The sequence below is a fragment of the Bos mutus genome, chromosome 2 (assembly GCF_027580195.1).
Source record: "Bos mutus isolate GX-2022 chromosome 2, NWIPB_WYAK_1.1, whole genome shotgun sequence".
Taxonomy (NCBI): domain Eukaryota; kingdom Metazoa; phylum Chordata; class Mammalia; order Artiodactyla; family Bovidae; genus Bos; species Bos mutus.
Window position 1 is genome coordinate 130317003 of NC_091618.1, and position 25637 is coordinate 130342639.

A 25637-nucleotide genomic window follows, 5' to 3' on the forward strand; every position below is an offset into this window, starting at 1 on the left:
AGACAAAATAGTAACACCATATATTATCAAAATGTATTCAAACAGCTCTTTGTAAACTAGAAAGTACTGTACGATCAAAGTATTATTTCTTTGGCTTATTGTTTACCCTATGAGTTCCTATTTTATTTCCTAATCCTTCACATAATCACTCACCAGCAATATGAAAAGTTGACGAAGTTACAGTCCATTTGGATCGTTAGGTCTGTGTTAAAGAGAATGCACAGCAAATGCATAAGAGGATCACTGTGCAGATAAGAGAACACACTCGGCTCTTGGCAGGGTAGTGGATGTTGACAAGGAAAGTGGAAGGAATTCTCCTGGGTTCCTCAGGCCACAAGCCAGACAAGGGACAAGAGGCCTAAAGGGTGTGCAGTGGCCAGTCCCCTCCTGGCAGAGGCATCTCCAAGAGCCCCAGTCAGCGTCTGCCTCTGAGACAGGGCAGAGAGAAAGCAGTTGGCAGCAGCCTTGCCAGCATCCTCTGCAGAGAGGCCCTGCCCTGCCTCTGGTGCCTCTTTAACCCTGTGACATCACCCCCCCGTGGAATCAGCAGATACATAAACTATCAGCTGGCACAGAGTCTCCTCCTCACAGTCAAGTTTACCTCGTAAACATTCACTAACTCCCTCTTCTAGCCTTGCTCTCACTGCCCTGCTCCAGGCCCTGCTCACCTCTTGCCTGGACCCCTGTGATGTCTGATGACTGGTCTCCTGCCCCCATACCTGCCCTTAACCTCCACCCTCTGCACCCAAAGACAGATGGGCCCCATCGCACTGCCCAATGAGTGACTGTGGCTTCTGCTTGGATTCTGGCTTGTTGATTGTGTTTTTATTTTCATATCAGTTCATTTCAGTTCAGTCACTCAGTCGTGTCTGACTCTTTGGGACCCCATGAATCGCAGCACGCCAGGCCTGCCTGTCCATCACCAACTCCCGGAGTTCACTCACGTCCATCGAGTCAGTGATGCCATCCAGCCATCTCATCCTCTGTCGTCCCCTTCTCCTCCTGCCCCCAATCCCTCCCAGCATCAGAGTCCCTTCCAATGAGTCAACTCTTGGCAGGAGGTGGCCAAAGTACTGAAGTTTCAGATTCAGCATCATTCCTTCCAAAGAAATCCCAGGGCTGATCTCCTTCAGAATGGACTGGTTGGATCTCCTTGCAGTCCAAGGGACTCTCAAGAGTCTTCTCCAACACCACAGTTCAAAAGCATCAATTCTTTGGCGCTCAGCCTTCTTCACAGTCCAACTCTCACATCCATACATGACCACAGGAAAAACCACAGCTTTGACCAGACGGGCCTTTGTTGGCAAAGTAATGTTTCTGCTTTTGAATATGCTATCTAGGCTGGTCATAACTTTCCTTCCAAGGAGCAAGCGTCTTTTAATTTCATGGCTGCAATCGCCAATTGCAGTGATTTTGGAGCCCAGAAAAATAAAGTGACACTGTCTCCACTGTTTCGCCATCTATTTGCCACGAAGTGATGGGACCAGATGCCATGATCTTCGTTTTCTGAATGTTGAGCTTTAAGCCAACTTTTTCACTCTCCACTTTCACTTTCATCAAGAGGCTTTTGAGTTCCTCTTCACTTTCTGCCATAATGGTGGTGTCATCTGCATATCTGAGGTTATTGATATTTCTCCCGGCAATCTTGATTCCAGCTTGTGTTTCTTCCAGTCCAGCGTTTCTCATGATGTACTCTGCATATAAGTTAAATAAGCAGGGTGATAATATACAGCCTTGACGTACTCCTTTTCCTATTTGGAACCAGGCTGTTGTTCCACGTCCAGTTCTAACTGTTGCTTCCTGACCTGCATACAGATTTCTCAAGAGGCAGGTTGAGTGGTCTGGTATTCCCATCTCTTTCAGAATTTTCCACAGTTTATTGCGATCCACACAGTCAAAGGCTTTGGCATAGTTGATAAAGCAGAAATAGATGTTTTTCTGGAACTCTCTTGCTTTTTTCATGATCTAGCGGATGTTGGCAATTTGATCTCTGGTTCCTCTGCCTTTTCTAAAACCAGCTTGAACATCAGGAAGTTCACGGTTCACGTATTGCTGAAGCCTGGCTTGGAGAATCTTGAGCATTACCTTACTAGCGTGTGAGATGAGTACAATTGTGTGGTAGTTTGAGCATTCTTTGGCATTGCCTTTCTTTAGTTGCCACCATTTAAAAATCGTAAGACTTGACATTCAATCCACGTTCCCAGCTTTTCTAGAAAACGAGGTGATCTGGCAAGGCCCGTATTCCCAAATGGCAATCATCAGCTCCAGCTGAGTGGTAACTGACCCCATTTCTCTGGGGCAGTTGCAGAACTTTGTACAGTCTCACCTCTGCCTTGCCTCTGCTAGGAATCCTTCACTGTACCTTCTGGGGCCCCAAGCATTTGATTTCTAACTCCTGTCTGGGCAGCAGTTAGAGTGCATGGCCTGACGTGCAGAAAGGGCAGTGCCTCCACCATGTACAGGATCAGATTAGATTCTCCAGCACTGCCTGAGAGGCCTCCACATCCACTTCACTCGCCTGCAAACGGGGCTTTCTCCCTATCAGGAAGGCCTTTCCTACATTTATTCATCTGGCTGTTTTGATTCATTAGGATTCAGCCCATTAGTCTCTTTTCCAGAAACTTTCCTGAACTTTTTCTACATGCTACACTTTCTGGGTGGGTTTCCTCAATGGCTCAGTGGTAAAGAATCTGCCTGCGTCACAGGAGACCTGGGTTCAATTCCTGGGTCGGGAAGATCCCCTGGAGGAGGAAATGGCGACCCACTCCAGTATTCTTGCCTGGAGAATCCCCATGAACAGAGAAGCCTGGCAGGCTACAGTCCATAGGATCGCAAAGAGTTGGACACAAGCGAGTGGCTAAGCAGGCGTACTTCAGATGGGCAGGCCTATCTGCACACTTGCTCTAGCACCAATACGCCTATGTCTCCACGAGTACACCTCCAGGGTAGGGGCCACTCCTTTACCTGTGTCCCTGGCACAGGACAGGTGCTCAGACTCCATGGCTGAAGGACATTTAAGCCTTATCTTAAAACCTAAGAAAAAAGAAAGTCCTGACTATATAAATTGTAACTTTCAACAATTTGTTATTCAGTTCTGTTCCCTCGTATCTTGTAAGCACAAGTAGCCCCAAAGCAGTCCTTGGGCCCAAAAGAAAGGAAATGTAAACTGTTAGGTGACGCCACGCCCAAGTAATTTGTCACGGATTTTAGTGAATTCTGGGTGAGCCGTCATTACCTGGTAATCGGGGGCTAACGACGGCTAGCAATGGAGTTTGGATCAGGCACTTACATTGTCTAACCTTACCCCCTTCTCAGAGGGAAATCTGAAATCTCCAGATGAAGTGGAGTGAATTGTGATATCAAATAAGACGTGTCCAAAAAATTCCCCCAAAGAATAAATAAAACCAGAGCTCAAAACATCAAACTTATGATGGAGGAAAGAAAAGAGGCCACATACCTCCCGACACAGGCGAGCACGCTCCGTGGATAGCACCGACTCCCAGATGACAGGAAGAGGAGCAGGGCGGCCGTGCAGGCGAACTGGGGCGCGGATACCCCCATGTACACCAGCAGCAGGGACAGGAGCCGCAGCAGCCATGCCAGGAGCACCACGCTCCTCTCCTCCACCAGGGGCCCGTGCTTGTAGCAAACAGCAAAGCTGACACAGCCAACTGTCAAGATGTAGCCTGTAAGAGCAGAAAGATGCACAAAACGTAATGCCAGATCTGCAAAGTTATGGGAAAAACCTGGCGGAGTCATGACTTAGAGCTAAGAACATATCAGAACACCTGCATTTTTCTTTCCCCAGTGAAGCTGAAAAATGCATTTAGGGCTAGTTACTCCTCCCCTGTGAGATACTAGGTGGACTCTGCAGTACTTAAGGATATATGCTGCTGCTACTGCTGCTAAGTTGCTTCAGTCGTGTCCGACTCTGTGCGACCCCACAGACGGCAGCCCACCAGGCTGCCCTGTTCCTGGGATTCTCCAGGCAAGAACACTGGAGTGGGTTGCCATTTCCTTCTCCAATGCACAAAAGTGAAGAGTGAAAGTAAAGTTGCTCAGTCGTGTCCTACTCTTAGCGACCCCATGGACTGCAGCCTACCAGGCTCCTGCATCCATGGGATTTTCCAGGCAAGAGTACTGGAGTGGGGTGCCATTGCCTTCTCCGAAGGATGTATAATACTACTACATAAGTGTACCTTTTTTCTGGCCCAGAGTCATAGAGGACAGATGTTATCACAGCTGCTTTGGTCAGGAATAAGCCTTAGTGTACGTCATAGTCTGCCACAAAACCCATTTTTAATTTTCTAATCACTAAATCAAAGTGTGATTTTACAGTGACGGGATCAGCTATCACCCTTGCATTCTGGTGCTCAGCTTCTGTGCTATGAACAGAGGGACAAGTGGCGATCCAATGTCGAGAGCACATCACCTCTCAGGTATTCAGTGAGCATTTCATTTGTATCTAAGCAAGTCTCAAGACCCAATTTCCAGCTTATATAAGATACAGGAGAGAAACAAGTTAAATTAAACCACAAAGGAATAATCAGAGAAACCCAGAAAGTGGAACATGCTGTAAGGCAACTAACTTGGTCTCTTTAGCATATCACTGAGATGGGGGGGAAAAAGCCCAAACCAGAAACCTGTTATGGATTAAACGAGACTTAAGGGACACAATATATGCAGAATGTGATTCTGGACTATATCCTACTTTATAAAACCAAATATCAAGGATGTTTAGGAAAGCTGAACATGGCCTAGGTAACAGATAATCTTAGGTAACTATTAATTTTTAAAGATTTAGTTATTGAACTATAGAGGAAAATGTTCTTGCCTTATAGAAGTATTAAGTATTTAAAGAAACACACCATAGCAGCAGTAATTTACTTTGAAAATGCGTTACTATAAAAAGAAAAATGGACTAAAAACATAAAAGCTTCAAGGGAAACAAAAATCGATTGCTTTTGCTTTGGGTGGGAGTACTTATATGAGAAATTCAGCACTAAGAGGTTAGGAGAAAATGGATTCTCCCATTCTCTGTTATTTCCCAATTAAAACACTCTAAAAAGTTGATATTTTTGTTCTTTTAAATGACAATAACAAGTCTGTCTCTAAAAGTCAAGTTTTCATTGGTCATTTACAATTTCTTACCTTTTGTAACAAATACATTAAGAAAAAGAAATAAAGAGTTGCATTTTAGAGCAATTTTTTCATTACAATTCAGAGGTGGTTATTAACTGCAATTTAAAAGCATGTGCAGTCAAAAAGGGCAAGTGCTGTTCTGCTCTTTTGATCATCAGAGTAGAAAACTAAGAAGAATGTCAAAGAGAAATAGTCTAAAATGATATCTAATGAACTGAAACCACCAACTGTGGGAATAAAATATTATTTTTAACAGTTCTTCTCCTTAGTTCAAAGTGAAAATCTGAATGCTGGAGCGTATGTCAAGAAAGGGCCCCTGGCTGTACTTTCCAGCTTTACCAATAACAGACTGTATTTTTCAAAGCTTTACCTACCTAATACACATACTCTGCCTTCATACCACAGTCTCTTCAGCTCTTCCATCAGTTGCCCCAGAATATAAACTGAAGCAAACCAACAACCAAGCATTAGAGCCCAAAAGGTGCTATACTGTGTGCGGAAGAAAATAAATCACATGGTTTTTGGTTCATTCACGCTCATCAAAGTAGAAGTAAACAAATAAAACCCTTTGTATTTGAAATCTGTATATCAAACTACACTGAAGTCAAGACAAGACACTCTTCTCAAGTCTCACTAAAGGTATGGTCCGTGCACCAGGAGCCTAAGATTCTCAGGCCCACAGCAGACTCCTGAGTCAGAGACTGCACTTCAACAGGACTCCAGGTGACTTGCATGTACGTTACAGTTGGAGAAACATTGTTCTAAATAAATTTATCTCAAAATAATGCTGGTGTTATAGGCTTTCATCAGAGTAAACCCAACATTAGCATCATGAACTAATACATATGTATCCTCAACTAAGTGCAGGCCATTCTTTTATGGAAGATGTTTTGGGGGAACTAATAACGATGAAGAAATCCCCAGGTGTTGCAACACTGTTATTCAAGGCCCTGATGGTTCAGCATCATGACATTCCTCAACTATGACAAGAGAAATTTTCATTCAGCATAGGATGAGTCCCCATCACTCATAAGAACGTTGCACTATCTAGAAAATAAAAGGGTCTCAAAAAAAGTATGGCCAAAATGTAATTCTGAAACCTATACATTGTAACAAATGAAAATAGAATCTCTTAAGAAAAGACACAATTTAAGCCAGTTTATACAATGTAGAAATTAGGAACTGTCATAATAAACATGAATTAACTTTAATCCATTTTTCATGTTTATAAGATAATGATTTCCATTTTTTAATTCATCTGTACCTGATATACCTACCTTAGGAATGAACTTTTTCACCAGCAACAGGACAAAGACTAATGTCATTAGAACACCTAGCACAGTCCCCAAAGAGTAAAAGAAAACAGGGCTTCTGTCAAGACAAGCAGAAAAAAGTCATTTAAATGCCAAGTCACACTTTCGGTATTAGAAACGTGGAATTTGACAGATGCAATAAAGAATACTAAGAGGAAAAACTAAGATGCCAGCTGTAATTATATCCTATACTCTTAAAAAGTGAAATCTCTACTTGAAATTTATGGCAAATAGCTTGCCACTGACTCAGAACAGAACGTCTGAGTTATCTCCTGTGTTCAGAATCTGGTCCAACAGTAATTACTGGAGCACCTATCATGTGGCAGGCACTTGTCTGAGAGCTTTACATGCATTCACAATAGCCCTGTATAGGAGCTACGTGTATGTTCAACTGCTCAGTCATGTCCAACTCTTTTGTGATCCCATGGACTGTAGCCTGCCAGGATTTTCCAGGCAAGAATACTAGAGTGGGGTGCCATTTCCTACTCCATGTGCAATAGCTATCCATGTCTCAGTTTTATGTGGGAGGAAACCCAGGCACCAAGAAGTTAAAGACCTTCCTCCAGTCAGTATCTGCCAGTTGGAAGGATTCAGGCTTGCAGCCCAGCTCCTCTGAGTCCAAGCTTTACTCTTCAGGTTATGCAAGCAACATATAGTTAATTAAGACCATGGAGGACATTAAATACACACTGTGACGCTCTAATGAAAAGCTCAAAAATAAACAATGTTCAGAATAGCAAGTCAAGAAGTAAAATATTACTGAAAAGAAATTTTTCCAAAAAAAAGTTATAAGAAAGAAAGCATCAGGATAATACATTAAATCCAACCTTCTGTATCAGAGTCACAAATCCAGGAGGTGGTACAAATGTAAGAGAGAGAGGCACGGCATCAGAAAACCTGAGTGTGAATCTCAGCCCTGGCAAGGCTAGTCTTGTGATGATGGATGCTGGTTTTCTCATCCATAAAATGAGAATCATCATCCAGAGCTCACACAGTTGTTAAGAGAAACAAATCAGTTAAAATAACGTATGCTGATACATGATACAAAATAATGCGTGTGAAAACACGGTGTAACCGGAACATGCCACGTTATACAAATAACTCTCACTGGTTTTAAAAACCTTTTCAAAACTATCTTGAGACCTGTTGTTGGCAAAACCTAAAGCAAGAACTACAACTAGTATGGAAACATTTAGCACAAGGTCAAAAGTGTCCTACTCTTTTTTTTCCCTTGCCGGCTATGCCCTGTGGCTTATGCCATCTCAGTTCTCTGACCAGGGACTGAGCCCGGGCCCTTGGCAGTGAAAGCCCAGAGTCCTAACCACTGGACCAGCAGGGAATCCTCCTGTTCTACCCTTTTTGACTCACAAAATTAAGAAAGTAAAAATGAATACTTACCGACTCAAGGTCTTTGCATAAAAGAAGAGGAAGATGCCCACCACAAACACAAAGACGAGCTTGAAATTCACAACTGGAGCAAAAAAACAAACAAACAAACAAACACAGAAACACGACAAACAAGGATTCTGTGTCAATGCAGTCAGTGAAAGACAGGCAGCTTACTGAAATGTCACTCCAGAAAAGCTGAACCAGAAAGTCACGTATAAAACAGACTTACTGTTTCGTTTCACACTTATCGTATAGATAAAGATCTTCCTGGCTGGCTTCACAGAGAAACACACAGTCTGTCCGTATGGATGGATGGTGATGGTTATATCATTAGACTCCTCTGGTGTCCAAAAGTTATGAATCATACATCTGATGATGGATAGAATGGTTTCTGGATACTGGCAATTATACCTTTCTGTGATATATACAACATTGAACAGGTCTGAACTGTTAATTTTCACCTATGAAACGAGAATCAACAAATTTACAAACAGAGAAGTTAAAACTTCTTAACAGCTTCTCAAAATTATGAGCAAAGGAATAAAGAGAACCCAGAACTGGGTGAGTAAAGAACACTCAGAGTACTTGGTCACGTTCTGATCCCAGGGATGGACCTGGATTTCTGGTGTAGCCAACACATATGGGACCACAGACACTTCTGAGAGTGGATGCTTCTTCCCGAGTTGTGGCTGATTTAACGCCTTCTTCCAGCAGCTTACTGTGACCAAAGGCCACACGAAAACAGATGAGAGAAAATAACGGGCAGCAACTACTGGGTTATAAACCTCATGAGAAGAGGCTCTCTCTCTCTACTGTTTCCACTGTGACTGAGAAAAAAAACATTTCTGTCTTCCGGACCAGCTGAGCATGTGATTCAGGCTTCTGTCACCATGTCCTTTGAAGAGGGACCCAACCCCAGGTCCTACTCAACTCCCGCAGCAAAGCGCCATCTAGAACGCTGAGCAGAGGCCAACAGCCCAGGGACCATTAAACGACACTCTGCTGCTGCCTTTATCCCTCTCTTTCTTCCTTGTCCAAGGAGAGGGCGAGCCTGAGAAGGGGAGTGAGAGCAGCAGCCCTGAATCTCAGGCATCAGGTGGTACCACCCACAATCTGTCCACCTACACCTCAAACCTCTTGGGACTTCAGCTCCTGGCTCACCGTTGCTCTCCAAATACTACTTCCTGTTATACGTCTCTGGGACTAAATTCACACAATACACACATCCTGTCCTTCCAACATCCTGGCCTCTTGGTTCTCCGAACTTCTCCCCTCTTACAGCTCCTCTTCTCCACACACCTCAGGTAATCACTCTCGCGGCCACAGGCTAGATCCTGTCAGTCCCAAACTGCAGCCCCAAATACAGGCTGCATCAAATGCACCCCACTAGACAACCACCACCTGTCTTTCCAGCGTGCCCCGCTGACTCCCGGCCGCCAGCAAGCATGGACCCCAGCACTGATCAAGCGTCTCTCCCCTCCTCCGCACCCTGGGTGGCCTCAGCCCCTTTTTTGCCCACTGAGTTCCATGATCGATCATCACGAAACATTCCCTCCATGAATCCTCGTCTGTACCCCTCGTGCTCTGTCACACTCACTCACAAAATTCAACCCTCCACCTTTCCCACTTCTGCATTTGCACCATTGTGCTGGAAAAACCAGCAGTGCTCTCTTCAAATCCGTGTGTGGGAACCTGAAGTGGGACCAGAGGGCTGCCTGCCATCACACCACACATTCCTGTCCAGTCACTCTTCCCTTCTCTTCAACCCTGACCTCACAGCTTCTCTGTCCTCAACACCCCAATAACTCCTCCCCTCCTCACTCTTGGCTGAGGATTCTTCCATCTTCACAGAACGGAAGAGATCAAAGAGAACCCGGACGGGCTCCTAACCCCATATCTCCCCACCTGTCAGCACCTGCAGGCACATGCTCTGCTTCCAGCTTGTGTATTTCGGAGGAAATTTCCACCACAAGGAGACTGACATGCTCCATTCTAAAGATAAGCTCCCAACCTGTGCCCTGGATCCGACCCACTCAGCTGCTCAAGGACATCCCACCAGAACTTCTTCTCACTTTTCTAGACTATTCCCATCAGCTTACAGACATGACAGTATTTTTCTCATTAAAAAAACACACACACACACACACACATGAAAACCTTCTACTGACTTCCTTTTACCCTCCAGCTATCACCCTTTTCCTCGCTTCCCACTGCAATAAAATTCTTCTGCATTCTCCAGTTCCTCTCCCCTATTTCTGTCTTTAGAACTTCAGTCAGGCTTTCGTTCCCAACAGGCTGCCCCTGACAAGGTCACCAGCGACCTCCATGTTGCTAAACCAAACGGTCAGTGCATTCCCTGTCATCCTGTCTGACCCGTCCTCAGAGTCCGGCGCGGCTGGGCCCTCCCCCGCTCCTCCCTCTGGCACTTCCTGGGCTCCCGGGGTTCCTCCTCAACCTGCTCTTCCTTCTCTCTCTCCTCTGCTGCACATCCCCCCCTTCAACCCCGATGTCTTAATAGCAAACTGACCCAGTCTCAGCCACTGATCCTTTCCTTTTCTCTATCTAAACTCACTGCTTAGCCTCATGGCTTTAAGTATGATCTATAAATATGCCTCACTGCTTCTTTTGCAAAAAGAAACACAGGAAAGATAACAAAACTGATTCCCTGCATGTATCCAATGGGAAAGGGTCAGAGGGATGAGATGGAGGGACACTTCTCTGAGAACATCTTTGTGTAGTTTTGACTTTGGGGCCTTTAATATTGTACCCTTTTAATGCTGTACACACTAAAAAAAATAATGACAATAAAATCAACTAGAATGAGGAAGAACTCTGCAATGGTAACAAATAGGAACAAATGTATTCCAAATGAATAATATAACCAGATTTGAGGGAGATGGGTGGGAATGCATGAACCCAAGTAACTTTTGAGCACAGTATTTAGATTTGTAACCCCATTAGTATTTAGATAGTGCAAACTATGAGGATGAAACGTTGTAAACAAATGCTGAGTTCTTGTTACTAGGTTTGCTTTTCACAACAGTATGGCTTAGCAACTCTGAAATTACTCTAGGAATAGGAAAATATATTGAAGATAATGGGAACCAGGTTTCTCACAATCCAAGAAGAGAGTTACAGAGATAGAAAGGATGAAGACTCTAGAATCCAGTGGTACTGGAGAGAGAAGAATGCATGGTTTTTGACAGTAAGGAAGAAAGGAAGGAAGAACAGTTATGTGTACAGGAGTGTGGATGCGTATGTGTGTACAAACACATTTGACAATGATACCCAGTACTGAAGAACACACCTAACACTTAAGGCTCCTCAGAAAATGTATGACTCCAGAGCCGGGTCTAAGAAATCACAGGGTAAGCCTGGGAACATCCTATTTGCCAGAAGGTAAAGAAGTGCTCAAATAATGATAAGCACAAGGTAAAAGTCATAGGAGCTAGTTTGAAGGGGCTCTTACTGGCCAAATCCAGGACAATATGAATATAAAAATAAATAACACAAGTAATCAACTGTAGTCCAGTGAATGAACTGGCAATCCACGAGACTATATGGATCTAAATAAAATTGGAGAGATAAACTCTTCCTTAAGGAAGGATGCCAACTGTAGAAGGAATAATGGAATTAGAAAATCACCATTTGATAAACACTGTGATGATGACTGATTTAGGCATCATCAATGGATAATAAAACTAACGGGTGAAAGTTTGATGAGCAACAGAATATATACCTAGTCTCAAATTATCCCCTCAAAATATTCATTCACCACAGAAGTGAGGATAGTCATTTTATAGTAGTAAAACTGCAAACTGATAGACACCTTCAGTTCAGTTCAGTCAGTTCAGTCACTCAGTCGTGTCCAACTCTTTGCGACCCCATGAATCGCAGCACGCCAGGCCTCCCTGTCCATCACCAACTCCCAGAATTCACTCAGACTCAGGTCCATTGAGTCAGTGATGCCATCCAGCCATCTCATCCTCTGTTGTCCCCTTCTCCTCCTGCCCCCAATCCCTCCCAGCATTAGAGTCTTTTCCAATGAGTCAACTCTTCACATGAGGTGGCCAAAGTACTGGAGTTTCAGCTTTAGCATCATTCCCTCCAAAGAAATCCCAGGGCTGATCTCCTTCAGAATGGACTAGTTGGATCTCCTTGCAGTCCAAGGGACTCTCAAGAGTCTTCTCCAACACCACAGTTCAAAAGCATCAATTCTTCGGCGCTCAGCCTTTTTCACAGTCCAACTCTCACTTCCATACATGACCACAGGGAAAACCATAGCCTTGACTAGACGGACCTTTGTTGGCAAAGTAATGTCTCTGCTTTTGAATACGCTATCTAGGTTGGTCATAACTTTCCTTCCAAGGAGTAATCGTCTTTTTATCTCATGGCTGCAGTCTGCAGAGCCCAAAAAAATAAAGTCTGACACTGTTTCCACCGTTTCCCCATCTATTTCCCATGAAGTGATGGGACCAGATGCCATGATCTTCGTTTTCTGAATGTTGAGCTTTAAGCCAACTTTTTCACTCTCCACTTTCACTTTCATCAAGAGGCTCTTTAGTTCCTCTTCACTTTCTGCCATAAGGGTGGTGTCATCTGCATATCTGAGGTTATTGATATTTCTCCCGGCAATCTTGATTCCAGCTTGTGTTTCTTCCAGTCCAGCGTTTCTCATGATGTACTCTGCATATAAGTTAAATGAGCAGGGTGACAATACACAGCCTTGACGTACTCCTTTTCCTAATTGGAACCAGTCTGTTGTTCCATGTCCAGTTCTAACTGTTGCTTCCGGACTTGCATACAGATTTCTCAAGAGGCAGGTCAGGTGGTCTGGTATTCCCATCTCTTTCAGAATTTTCCACAGTTTCTTGTGATCCACACAGTCAAAGGCTTTGGCATAGTCAATAAAGCAGAAGTAGATGTTTTTATGGAACTCTCTTGCTTTTTTTATGATCCAGTGGATATTGGCAATTTGATCTTTGGTTCCTCTGCCTTTTCTAAATCCAGATTGAACATCTGGAAGTTCATGGTTCATGTACTATTAAAGCCTGGCTTGGAGAACTTTGAGTATTACTTTACTAGCGTGTGAGATGAGTGCAATTGTGCGGTAGTTTGAGCATTCTTTGGCATTGCCTTTCTTTGGGATTAGAATTGAAACTGACCTTTTCTAGTCCCGTGGCTACTGCTGAGTTTTCCAAATTCACTGACATATTGAGTGCAGCACTTTCACAGCATCATCTTTTAGGATTTGAAAGAGCTCAACCGGAATTCCATCACCTCCACTAGCTTTGTTCATAGTGATGCTTCCTAAGGCCCACTTGACTTTGCACTCCAGGATGACTATCTTGACCATATGTGAGATCAGAGATAACTTCAGAATTTCTATAATATATATATAGAAAGGCCTGAGACAGCAATGATTTTGGAAGTACATGAGAGGATGTTGCCCTGAGCCATGTCTCAACAGCAAGCACACTGCATCATATAGTATATTTACTTGGAGTGGATGAAGAAGGGCTGATGAAGAATATGGAGAGTTTATGTTTCTACCACATCCCTCTGCTTGAACTACCGTGTGATTCCCCAGGCAGCTTTCCTACTGGTAATAGCTCTAAGTCACATAAAAGCTCTATGTCTATTTCTACTCTTGAAATAGTACCTTTAAAGTCTCTGTTCCTAAGACATAATTTGAAAGTAAGCTCTTACCTGCACAGTTGACCATATATACTTCCATTTCACTTGGGAATTTTGATTGTAGCAGTAACAGCCTGACAGAGAAGCTTTAATTATCTTCATCTCCTTCAAAACTTGACACGTAGAAACTGAAAGATGGAAAAGAGAATGTATTTCCTAAATATATAATTGCCCAAAATCTTTTTTATTCACAGGGTTAATGATGACTGCTTCTATACTTTATGAACATTAAATTATTCTAGGCAGTAATTATAGTCCTTCAGTCTTTCCAGCCTAGCAGGAGACAAAAAATATTACAGTCTAATAACAAAAGTCATATGGCAGATGGAAGGACGGTAAGAGCAAGGAGAACAGGCACATCTTCAATCTTGAAAGAGAGGGGAAGGACTGAGAGGCTTCCCGGAGAGGAGGAAATTTGAGTGGACCACTGACCACAGCTGGGGGCAGTGATCTAGAAGTCAGGGGGTGGGGGTGACAAGTGCGCAGAGATCCACAGAGATGAGGGAAACGATGGACGTGGTCTAGCCATTCACGAGGATGGCACGCAGGGAATACACAAGGGCATTTTAACACTTGCAGCTAGAGAGCTAAGCAGCAATTATCATTACAGTGAGTAACAAGGACTTCTGGCTGAAAGCAGAGCACTGAGGGATTTCAGGCAAACAAAATTTCAGGAGGAAACTGCTGACATGCCAGAGGGTTTAACTGAGAAGAGTTCAGTGAAGACGTGGATGGGGGTTCCCAGGCACCGACAACAGCAGAAAGCCTTCAATCTTCCTAGGCCTGAGATGGCAAGGGGGACCCGCTGTCACTGGAGGTGCCAGAGCTGAGAGGACAGCAACCCAAGGGAACAGACACTGCCGGGACTCCAGGGGCAGCTCTCTCCTGCCCCCACCCCCTACCAGTCTCTCATCGGCCAAACCCAGTGGGAAGCCAGAGGGCGAAGAAGCCCGCAGAGGCCACCTCCCTGGCACTGAGCAGGGGAGAGGAGGGCAAACGGACCTGCGGGAACAGAAAACACAGGCGTGTCTTGGAAAGAGCATTCTGGAAGCCATGTGAAACCCAGAGGGGAAGAGCATGGCACGCGGAGCTGTGGGGGCTCCCGAAGCAATCTGAGTAAGAAATGAACCAAGCAGGAGGGAGAAAGAGCAGATCAAAAACACCTAGCAAGTCGGATCAACAGACTTAGAGATTCAGAGGCAACCTGATGGTTCTGGTGAGCGGGAGACGGTGAGGCCCTTTATCCACATACAGAATACCAGAGAAGAAGCAAGTCTGTCCAGTGAGAAAGGCATGAGTTCACTTCTAGATGTACTGAGTCTTGGTTGATGGGACTAGGTAAAGATGACAGGTCTGGAGCACAGGAGAAGTCTGGCTCAAAACAGATGTGTACATACATGTGTGTGTGTGTTCTAGGTAATATGCAATATATAGTGTGTAATATATAACACAGCAGAACACTGGAACAGAAGACAGGTGCTGCGTTACAGGTGGTAAATGACTGTAGTGAATGCCACAACCAAATTATCAAGTACTGGGGTTCATTTTACTCTGCAGCTGCTGCTACTGAATTATAAAGAAAGGGAGATGAAAGTCAAAAGCCAGTCCTGGACCCAGGACAGGGTACCACCACCACATCTGTCAAGCATGGAACATCAACAGGGCACACAGAGAAAACACAGGCCAACCCCTGACTCCCCTAAGGAGAGTGTGATCAGTTGTTTCTCCAGGAAAATCTGAAATGAAGCCAGAACCGCCTGCTACACCAAAGCTGGGGAAGGACGGGGTGACCGGTAATGACTCAGGAGGAACCGCGTGAAATTGGTCAGCCAGAGCGGAGATCTTTCTGCTGGGAGTCTCCAATAAAAGAGGGGATCCCTGCCTGTCACTGCGGAGGGAGCACATGCAGAGGCAGGGGAGAGGCAGGTGAAGAGCGGTCTGCAGACCCCAGCAGCCCAGACCATCATGAGAACATGAACCCCAGCTGTTCCTTCCTCAGGGTTGCTCCTCAAACTACGTGTGCCCACCGTAGGGGCTTTTCTTATGGTCCTTCCAGGGTCCTTCCTCTCAGAGAGTCCCACGTCTACACAGGTCAAACCAGTTCACACAAGTATGGGAACTGATGGCTAGCGGGCTTGTTAGTGGGCAGAAGAAATGTGCTGTGGAGCCTGAGCATCACAAGCAAACGTTACCTTCCACTGAGGCTTTTTTTCATTTTGGTCCTAAGACTGTCTCCTAAATCATTTGATATTTGTAACTCTTCAGCTACGAGCAAGATGATGCGATCTGGGTACAGTGCAATAGCTTGACTTTAGGAGTAAATGTTCCTGTCGTCCAGACAGGCTTCATGCACTTGGATGAATGTAAAGGACTGCGAGCTGGTCGGCTCCCAGAACCGCCTCAATTCCCCCTTCCATCCCTCTTTCCAGCACATGGACCTTTTAGAAACATCAATCAGAGCACATCGTTTACCTCTTCAACCACCCCCTCCCCAAACGACTTCTCAAAGCAAAACCTGCTCTCCTTTCCTGGGATCCAGGCACCTCTGGCCACATCGGTCAACCTGTCCTCAGGACGCTGAGCTGCCCCCGCCTCAAGCTTTCCTGCAAGCAGTTTCCTCCGCTTGCAACTGCTTTCCCCAGATCCTGGCAGAGTTTCTCCTTCCAATAGATAACATTTGTGTGCTCAAACGTTCCCTTCTTAGCAAGGCCTTCTCCGACCCTGCTGTCTAAAACGGCACACTCCAACCCCTCCCTTCTTACTCTGCTTTCTTCTCTTCATATTACATACATATTTTTTAGTTGATACTCTCCCTTCATGAAGTTCAGGACACGGCATGTTCATTACTGTATCCCCACATTTAAGTATTCGTCTTTTACTCGTGTGCTGTAATTGCAGAGGACTGGTGGGTTATTTAGGACTTCCCTGGTGGCTCAGACGGTAAAAGCATCTTCCCATAATGCAGGGGACCCGGGTTCGATCCCTGGGTCAGGAAGATCCCCTGGAGAAGGAAATGGCAACCCACTCCAGTACTCTCGCCTGGAAAAATCCCATGGACGGAGGAGCCTGGTAGGCTTCAGTCCACAGGGTCGCAGAGTTGACCTAGTGAACGCAAGGCTGTCTCGCTGTATCTCACTGTGCGCGCTGTTTGATGAACCCATGGCAGGCAAGGCACAAGCAGGGAAGCTGGAAGAAAACTCGAGGAGCGAAAGGAACTGCAGACACGCTGTCTTCTCTCCTCTCGTGGTTGACCCAGCAGACACAGACATAATGCAGCCACAACACAGCCACAAGGTCACTCCCAGGTGGAGCTTATATGTGCTTACAGAACAAAAGCAGCCCATGGTCAGCTGGGTACCTCGTGATGTGCACGTGCAGCACTTTAAGTGATCTCAGTGGTTACATCATCACCATCTACAAAACGTGGGGCAAGAGAGCCTGACGACGCCATTTTGGCCAATTTGTTCTTTCCCTGCAATGGCCAGTCTTCACAAGAGCCTGGCCAGTGCTGGCACCATAAGAGGGGGTGCTCTCCAGGCTCCCCTTGAAGCAACCTGATGCTCAGCACCTGTCCAGCCTGCACCATGGCCATCCCCACAACAGAACCTGCAGGCTCCACCGCCCCTTCCCTACCCCAGCATCCCTGTGCCCTGAACTACAGGGTGAGAGCGCTAACCCTTAACACCCCTCGAGCTGGGAACCATCTTCTCTCTCCTCACCAGGCAGAGGAGGGAGCGGGAGACAAGAGGTGGGAATCCGCTTGCTGCTGTTGTACTCGATACGGTACGTCAGTGCATTCTCTGTAAGGGACCTCCCAGCTGGAGGACGAGAACTAGCTCCGATGTCACCTGGTCTTCAACCAGATTAAGGAAAGCACAGATAGAGGCAGGCTGCCCTGATTTTTGACACCTACAGATCTACTACTAAGAGCATGTTGCAAACAGTATCTCCCCTGGAATTCTCCAGAGCAACATCTGGCTTTGGAGGTGAGACTGACATTGAGTTCACACAGGAGACATCACAGACGAGGCACTGGCATTTCATGATGTTCTCTGGCTGCTCTGTTACCACCTGTCTCCTGAGGTGACTGCATCTCAGTCAACCCACACAAGAATTCCTAACTACCTAAGGAACTAGAAACTCAAGCCACAAGAAAGCTCAACCCTAGCTCCAAGTGAATTCACTCCAAGGAGTCTTAAGTCATGGACTAGTTGGGCCAGCGTAAAATAGTAACTTTGACAACCAAGGTTCTTAACACAGCTGGCCTACTGTCTTCCTAGAGGGAACCAGATCTTTTCATTTCGATGATTTATAAAGGTCATGTCTTTCCTAGGCCTCGCCTCCTTTCAGTTATCTTCTTCTAGAGACATTTCATTAGGCAGTTTCTACTTCCTCTGCCTCTGCCAGAGGGGGGCAGACAAAAATTGTAGCCAGCTTGACTGATTGGCTGAATTTTGTCACCTGTTCAAGCCCTGACACTGAAGGCTACGAGGCTGCGGGCATGTTGGCAGGTGTCATTTATTCATGCAGCCTCGGTCTTTGCCCATTCAATCAGGTAACATTGGAACTTCCTGGTGGTAGATTGGGCAAAAGGACATATATCTCAATAACAGCAACATCCCCTTACAAGGCAATCCAGAAAACAAAAGGAAACTTTTAGGGATACATACAAATGTCAAAACAATCATTCACTGGGTCAGAAGACAGTAACACCTGCCCAGAAAGAGCCACTGCTTCCCCGGAGCTGAAACACATCTCCTTCCCAGCTGGTGCCCCCCCACCCCCGTAACCTGGGTACTCACTTCCTCAACCCTGATTCAGGTCAGGAGAATGGTCTGCAAGTGTGGGCCGGCCCAGCTCTGCCTCAGTTCCCAAACACCTCGGAGCATCTGCAGGACCGACCCCAAGTGCCATCCTTACTATGACGACCCAGCAAGGCCACCACCGAGCACAGCCCTCCTTAACCACCTGCAGTCCTCGGCAGGCTCTCCTGAACCTGTCAATAACCCTGACTTCTAGAGAACAGTGGGTTTCTGGCCAGCTGTGCCCAAACTGCTATGACGAAGCTCAGTTCTTTACATGACCAAAGGATTTGAGTCAGGGTTCCCTTTACCACTGCGATCCCTTAGTTCATTTAAAACACCACTCGACTTGAAAACATTCAATCTAATGTTAGGACTACATATCATATATAAAAGAGACCGCTTCACATCACTTGCTTCAACCAATAAATTTAAAATTACTCTTCCGTACTACTTTTGTCATTTATTAGTTTTCCTACAGGTATAAGGATATAATTAAAGAGTTTAGTCATAAACTAAACTTACTTTTTAAGGTAAAAATATTCAGTCAAAACTTCAAAAAAAGGGCAGGTAGTACTTAAACCTACTTATAGAATATGCTAAAAATAAAGAGCACAAACACTCTTCAGGTGTTTGCAGATTTTAAACAATCTCCAACGTAAAAATATTTCAGCAATGTTCCTTCTGAAAATTTAATCTTACATGCCCTTATGGGAAAAAATATCTTCAGATGAAATTAGAATAATAAAATCACTTATTAAATCAGGCTCCCACTTTCCCCATCTGGCCTATATGACTGCTTTTCTTTAGGGATAAGGTAAGGCAGGGAGAAGAGTTAAAAAGCAATAAACTTGAACTCTTGAGAGTTCGCAGGGCGGAAGGATTTTTTTGGGTATTATTTTGTAAGTTCAAATTCAAACTAATTAGCAGGTAGTATCAAAGTTACAAAAGAACTTCTCTATTAACCGTACTTGTTGTTTTTCTAACCTGGCTTGAATATGAATCTTGATCTTCATTTCTCTTCATTGCATTCTCTGTGCAAGAAGGTACATAGAGAATGAAACTCAAACTATCATATGCAAATGCACATTCTGGTCTGATTTTAACTTCAAGTATTGATTTTCTTCCCCATGGATGAATTTGAAAGCTGTGGTTTCAAATGGCCTATCACTATGGTTCAATCCTGGGAATTCATCGCAGTGGCCTGAATTTCATCTAAGGACCTTGCCCGCTGGTTCCAAACTCCTGGTTACTTTGGTTTGAAGGTTCTCTTCCTCTTAGCCAGACAACTATCTGCTCCTCCTGTATCAATTGCCTCTGACTTTCCTCCAAATGGGGAGCCAGAAAGCTGTTCTGGCCTCAGTCTGGATGTTCTCCATTCCATGGAAGGGTGTGTAAGGGTATGTGTGTGTCTAAGTGTGTGTGTTATTGGAAGACAGATTTCTAGAACAGGAAGTATCATCTAATCCAAGCATCTCACATTATAGCTGGGCCCTATTTTGAAAACGAAGTACCAGCTGAAACCTGAAAAACAACGGGCTCATTGAGGCAAATAAAAGTAAAGAAAAGGTAGCGCACACAGTGTATGAGAGTCTGCCTGTCAATGAGGAGATGTGGGTTCAACCCCTGGTGCAGGAAGGTTCCACATGCCTCGGAGTAACTAAGTCTGTGCGCCACAGCCGCTGAGCCTGCGCGCTGGAGCCCAGGAGCCACAGCCGCTGGGCCTGCGCGCTGGAGCCCAGGAGCCACAGCCGCTGGGCCTGCGCGCTGGAGCCCAGGAGCCACAGCCGCTGGGCCTGCGCGCTGGAGCCCAGGAGCCACAGCCGCTGGGCCTGCGCGCTGGAGCCCACGAGCCACAGCCGCTGGGCCTGCGCGCTGGAGCCCACGAGCCACAACTACAGAAGCCTACGCATCCTGGAGTCCGCGCGCCACAAGAAAAGCCTTCACAATGAGAAGTCTGCACACCTCAACGAAGAGTAGCATCCACTCATCACAACTAGAGAAAAGCCTGAGCAGTAACAAAGATCCACCAAAGCCAAAAAAAAAAAAAAGATTCCCTTAAAAAGAGAAAAAGGTAAGGAAAATATTGGAGAACATTCAGCAACAGAAGATTTTTGTTTTACTGATGGGAAAACTATGGCCCTTAAAGATTATCTGCCTGGACCAAGATAATTCTACAAATGAGTGGCTGAATGTAATGACCGAAGAAGAAATCAAAGTTCTGGATGCTGGTCCAGGCTACTTACAATGTTCTGGCTGCTGTCATGCTCCGAAACTCTTAGACAGATCTGTGCTTTATTTTTTTATCAGTATATACTGGTTACCTCTTTTACTACCAAGCCCTCTTCTGTAAAATACGTATATAAATGGTTCCTACCCTATAGGGCTACTATGGGTATTAAATAAGATAATGCAATCAAAGCACTTTTAACACTGCCCAGTAGAAAGTAAACACTTGACAAACTTCTATTCAATGAAAACTGATCTAGAATAGCCCCAAGTACCTCACTGTGAGATTACCAGGAGTTGGCAGCTCCAGCTGAAAATCTGGTAACTGCCTTCATTCATAGACAATCCGGATTTTAACAGGAGGAGGCAGCTTTCCCCACCTATAAGCCCACAGCTGGTTGCCTCCCTTGCAACCGAAGGTGGGCAAAAAGATGAAGGGAAGTTAGTGGACAGTGAGTCTAGGAAATCTTTTAAAGGATTTAATGGGGAAAATTAATGAAATAGAAATGTTAAGCTCATAGCAGAACTGAAGTTAGAACTCTTGCCCTGCCCGGAGTCAGGATCTTGAGAGCACGCCACAGATAGCCATACCACCAGAAGCAGCTACCATTTCCTGTTTCCTCTGGACCAGGGACTGCACACACGTTACACATCACGACAATCCTGTGAAATATTATTATCCGTGTTTTACACGCGACCGGTAGTGGCTTGACTGACTCAAGGTCACAGAACTAGTCAGGGTAGCAGAATTTCAGTGTAATTCTAAAGCTAAGCTTTTACCATCCCGAATCTTGAGTCCAAAGTTGCGGCTAGATAGGGAAAGAATATTTTTCGACCTAAATTGATAAATACAAATGTCCTGTGTTGAAAGTCTGGAGACAAGGATCATCTGTAACAATGACTTGTCCTCATGTTCCTTGGACAAATCAAAACTTCTCTGGACTTTGGTTGCTTCTGTAAAACGTGGGAACTGGGCCAGAATGAACTTTGCAGCTGCTTCTAATCCTAAAATCCAGTCCCCGGCAGAGTCCAGGGAAGCCGAAGCAGGCGGTAAGGGCCGCGCTCGCGAAGGAAGCCTTAAATCTGGCAGGGAGACGCCGCCCGCGCCCGGCTCCGCGCCGCCGGGGCGGGGAGAGCCTGGGTCACCGCCGGGCCGGGGTGTTGGCGTGGGCGGGGACGAAGAGGGGGGAAGGGCGACAGGAGGCCGGAGAGGGAGGGGGCGCGCGCTCCCGCAGCCCGTGCCCGCGGTTACCTGAGACGGCTGCCGCCTCCTCCTCCCCGCGCTCGCCGCCCGCGGGCTGCGCGGCCAGAGGCGGCAGCCAGAGCAGCAGCCAGCACGTCTCGGGGGGCAGCCTCATGCCGCTCGAGGGCCAGCCGCGCTCGGCCCTGGGCGGAGGGGTTCCTCGGGCGAGAGTAGCGGTAATGGCGCGGTGCGCAGGAGGAGAGCGGGGGGCGGCGCGGCCTGCACGCGGGAAGGGCGGACGTCCCGCCTCCCCCGGCGGAGGAAGGGTGCGGCCGCTGTCCAGCCCCCGCCCCGCCGGGCTCCGCCCCGTCTCCCCCTGGAGGCTCTTGGGCCCGCTCTAACCCCGGAGGGTGCGGGCCCGAAAGGACCGTCTGTGCAGAAACCTGCCCTGACCCCCGACTGCCGGGTTTTAGGGCTCAGTTTCCAGAGTTCCCTGCGTGACATCCCAGGAAGGCTAGGGCCCTTCAGTTCAGTTCAGTCGCTCCGTCGTGTCCGAGACCCCATGGACTGCAGCGCGCCAGGGTTCCCTGTCCATCACCAACTCTTGGAGCTTGCTCAAACGCCTGTCCATCCAGTTGGTGATACTATCCAACCATCTCATCCTCTGCCGTCCCCGTCTGCCGTCAATCTTCAGCAACCCCCTTTACTTATAAAAAAATAAAAATCAATTCATCTTTCATTTTCCTTTTTGTTTATAACAACAAATTTGCAATTTGGTTGCTTAAATAGACTGACTTCTCACATTTCAGTACAAAGAGCATGTAAAACAGTCTCTCGGAGAAGACTCTTGAGAGTCCCTTGGACTCCAAAGAGACCCAACCAGTCCATTCTAAAGGAGAGCAGTCCTGGGTGTTCATTGGAAGGACTGATGTGGAAGCTGGAACTCCAATACTTTGGCCATTTGATGCGAAGAACTGACTTATTTGAAAAGACCCAGATGCTAGGAAAGATTGAAGGCAGGAGGAGAAGGGGACCACAGAGGATGAGATGGCTGGATGGCATCGCCGACTCAATGGACATGAGTTTGGGTAAACTCCGGGAGTTGGTGATGGACATGGAGGCTTGGCATGCTGCAGTCCATGGGGTCGCAAAGAGTCGGACACGACTGAGCGACTGAACTGAACTGAAAACATTCTCTCACCAATATAACATACCCCTTGAAACTAGCTTGTGTGTGTGTGTGTGTGTGTGTGTGTGTGTGTGTGTGTGTGTAAAAAGATACAGAGAACAGATTGGTGGTTGCCGGAGAAGGGGTGGGGAGACGAGGGAACTGGGTGAAGGTGGTCAAAAGGTGGAAATTTCCATTTATAAGTTCTAAGGATGTAATGGTGACTTAAGTTAACAATACTGTAACCTATATTTGAAAACTGCTGGCAGCAGATCTTAGAAGTTCTCATCATTTAAACAAAAGCGTGCAACTGTGAGGAAGTGGATGTTAAATAAATTGATTATATTTACAGTATATACATATATCAAATCCCTATGTTGTACCCCTAAAACAAGCACAATGTTATATGTCAGTATCTCAATAAAACTGGAAAAATATCTTGAGTGGTTTTAATAGCAATAATGACTAGAGAACTCCTAGTCTGAAACACCGTTAAACTGTACTTTTTTTTTAAAGGCACAGATCCTCTTCAGGCCTTGGAAACCCATTAATGTGATTCAGTATTTCACACTAAACATTCAGTAGAACAAGAGCTCATTTCCTCTTTTCTAATTTTGGGCTTCTGCGAAGATACTCCAGAGAACCCAATTGTGACAGAAATGATCCTCTAAAAATAGTTTAGCCTCATTTCCCCCAAAGGTCTGAGTAAAACCCACTAGACTTTCCCTGGCTTCAAAGTAAAGTTAAACCAACTGCCTTCAAATCCCTGGTGCCATGTGTACACCCAATTATTGCTTTCTGCAAATTCAGAAATCTTATAAAGAACTCTTAGAGTTCAGAAATCTCCTTGTAAGGGGCTCTTGGGGAGGATGATTTTTACAAACAAACTGTTATTATTTGAACTCCTATCTTGTCTGACCCTGAAGACTACCTCCAGAGAAATAGCAGAGACCCTAACCCCACTTGCCCCTTGCACAACACTTTTTTCTAACCATATTTATTTTGATTTAGTCTAATTTTAAATGGCATTATGAAATGTGGCTAAAAGAAACAGGTATATTCTCAAATGACAGAAATGTTTTCCTACATCTGTATCAAGTAGAGGAATAAAAGGAAACAAGTGTGTATTAAATTAATATTTTAAGTGCTATTCATGTAGAATATTCTTAATAAATATCTTTAGCTTATTAAGGAAGCTAAATCAAAACACCACATTCCGCTTTAAAGGATAGCAATAAATATTTTCCTAGAGATAACAGAATCTTAGAAGGTGACCATTTTATCACTGGGGGACTATGATGAAATTAAACTAAACCTCCCCAAAACTTTCTCTCTTATGAAAACCGCTCATATGAAAATAGATAAGCTTTGTGGTGACAGTGGCAATGAAGGGGGGAAAAAGATACTAAAGAACTGTGGAGAGAGAAATACAAGAAGACAGAGTAAGGAGAGTAAGATTAAGAGTAAGGAGAGTGGTCAGATTTAGGAAAACTCACGGGTTCTTTCACATCATTATGGAATACTGCTTCCTTTTCATGAGAAGCAGATGGGATTAACAATCTGTGATTAGTGCAGTCTATTGTGCTTAAATTACATCAGCATTTGTGGTGCCTTTCTAGAAGACAATGATACTGATTAAACAAACCAAACCAATACCAAATCCATATAAACAAGACTCCTGCAGAATCTTCTGTTCAAAGCTTTCTGGGATATTATACAGGTTTGCTTTCTATCTTTCTGTTAGAAAACAGAATATGTTGGCCTATTAGTGGATCAGTGAGGTAAGAAAGTTGTAATTGGGGGTTGCCATTATACTTGCCCAGGTGATATAAGACAATTAATTGTACCTAGATTTTAACACCAGCCAATACATTTCTACCCCAAAAGAGATGCTTGAAAAAGGACAAAACTCATTGTCTATTTGAAGAAGTTGCCCAATTGTATTGCCTACAGATTTCAGCTATGGATTTCCAGTAAACACTCTGTGGCAAACTCTAAGACAAACAAAGCACTGCCTGTCTGGAACTCATAGATGAGGAAGACGTTAGAACTCTCGGCAGAATGCTAGTGGTGTGGGTAATATTTAAATATTTAACGCTGTAAAGGCAGATTCCCAGGACATACCCTCCTGAGACTGAGTCAGTCCATTTGGCATAGAGACCCAAATGTCTCTTCTTAATATTTACCCCAAGTAATTAAAAAATATTAGGACTATGAGTTTTATAAGTTTCATGCTTGACTGGAAGTAGAATTTGGGGCAAGTTTGTAATCACAACTAAAATACCGTGTGCATTTTATGTAATTCATATTGCTAGAATATGACATCTACTTATTTTTTTCAAAAATCAATACATAATAAGTGACCCAAGTTCTTTAATTCCATTTGACTATTTTCACATAATGTGATAAAGACTGCAATTCAAATTTCAGCCTCTGCGTTTTTATTTCTGGAGTTCTTGCTCTTTGTAATTAATTTTCTGTAACTGTCACAGGGTTATAATCAGTCATTATGAATCAGAAATAAAATTTAGTTCATGTCAGAAATTATTTAGGAACTTTCACTTGGTTTCTAGGTTGGTAGAAGGTTTAATTAAATGAATTAGAAGAAAACAGGCAAAGTTCTGTTACTTTGGATTCTTCCATAAAGGAAGATTTAGAAAGACTGTAATGATACCCAGCAATGCCACAAAGATTACAGAAGCTGTATGTCATCA

The 25637-nt window shown here is 45.0% G+C and overlaps 1 protein-coding gene across 6 annotated transcripts in view; it reads right to left on the bottom strand.

Annotated features, from left to right (window-relative positions):
• The window catches only part of NEMP2 (nuclear envelope integral membrane protein 2), a 34804-nt gene extending 12681 nt beyond the window's left edge, over positions 1-22123 (bottom strand). For 5 of the 6 annotated variants that reach the window (XM_070359702.1, XM_070359686.1, XM_070359695.1 and 2 more), the window contains exons 1-7: positions 21825-22071; positions 13554-13669; positions 8074-8305; positions 7854-7926; positions 6420-6513; positions 5517-5631; positions 3458-3686 (exon numbers count right to left, since the gene is read on the bottom strand). In XM_070359702.1, coding sequence (XP_070215803.1) covers positions 3458-3686; positions 5517-5631; positions 6420-6513; positions 7854-7926; positions 8074-8305; positions 13554-13669; positions 21825-21930 — 965 coding nt within the window. In that variant the 5' untranslated portion in view covers positions 21931-22071. Of the gene's footprint in view, positions 1-3457; positions 3687-5516; positions 5632-6419; positions 6514-7853; positions 7927-8073; positions 8306-13553; positions 13670-21824 lie in introns of all 6 variants that reach the window. The other variant, XM_070359715.1, reaches the window with a different exon arrangement.
• Positions 22124-25637: the final 3514 nt, after the last annotated feature.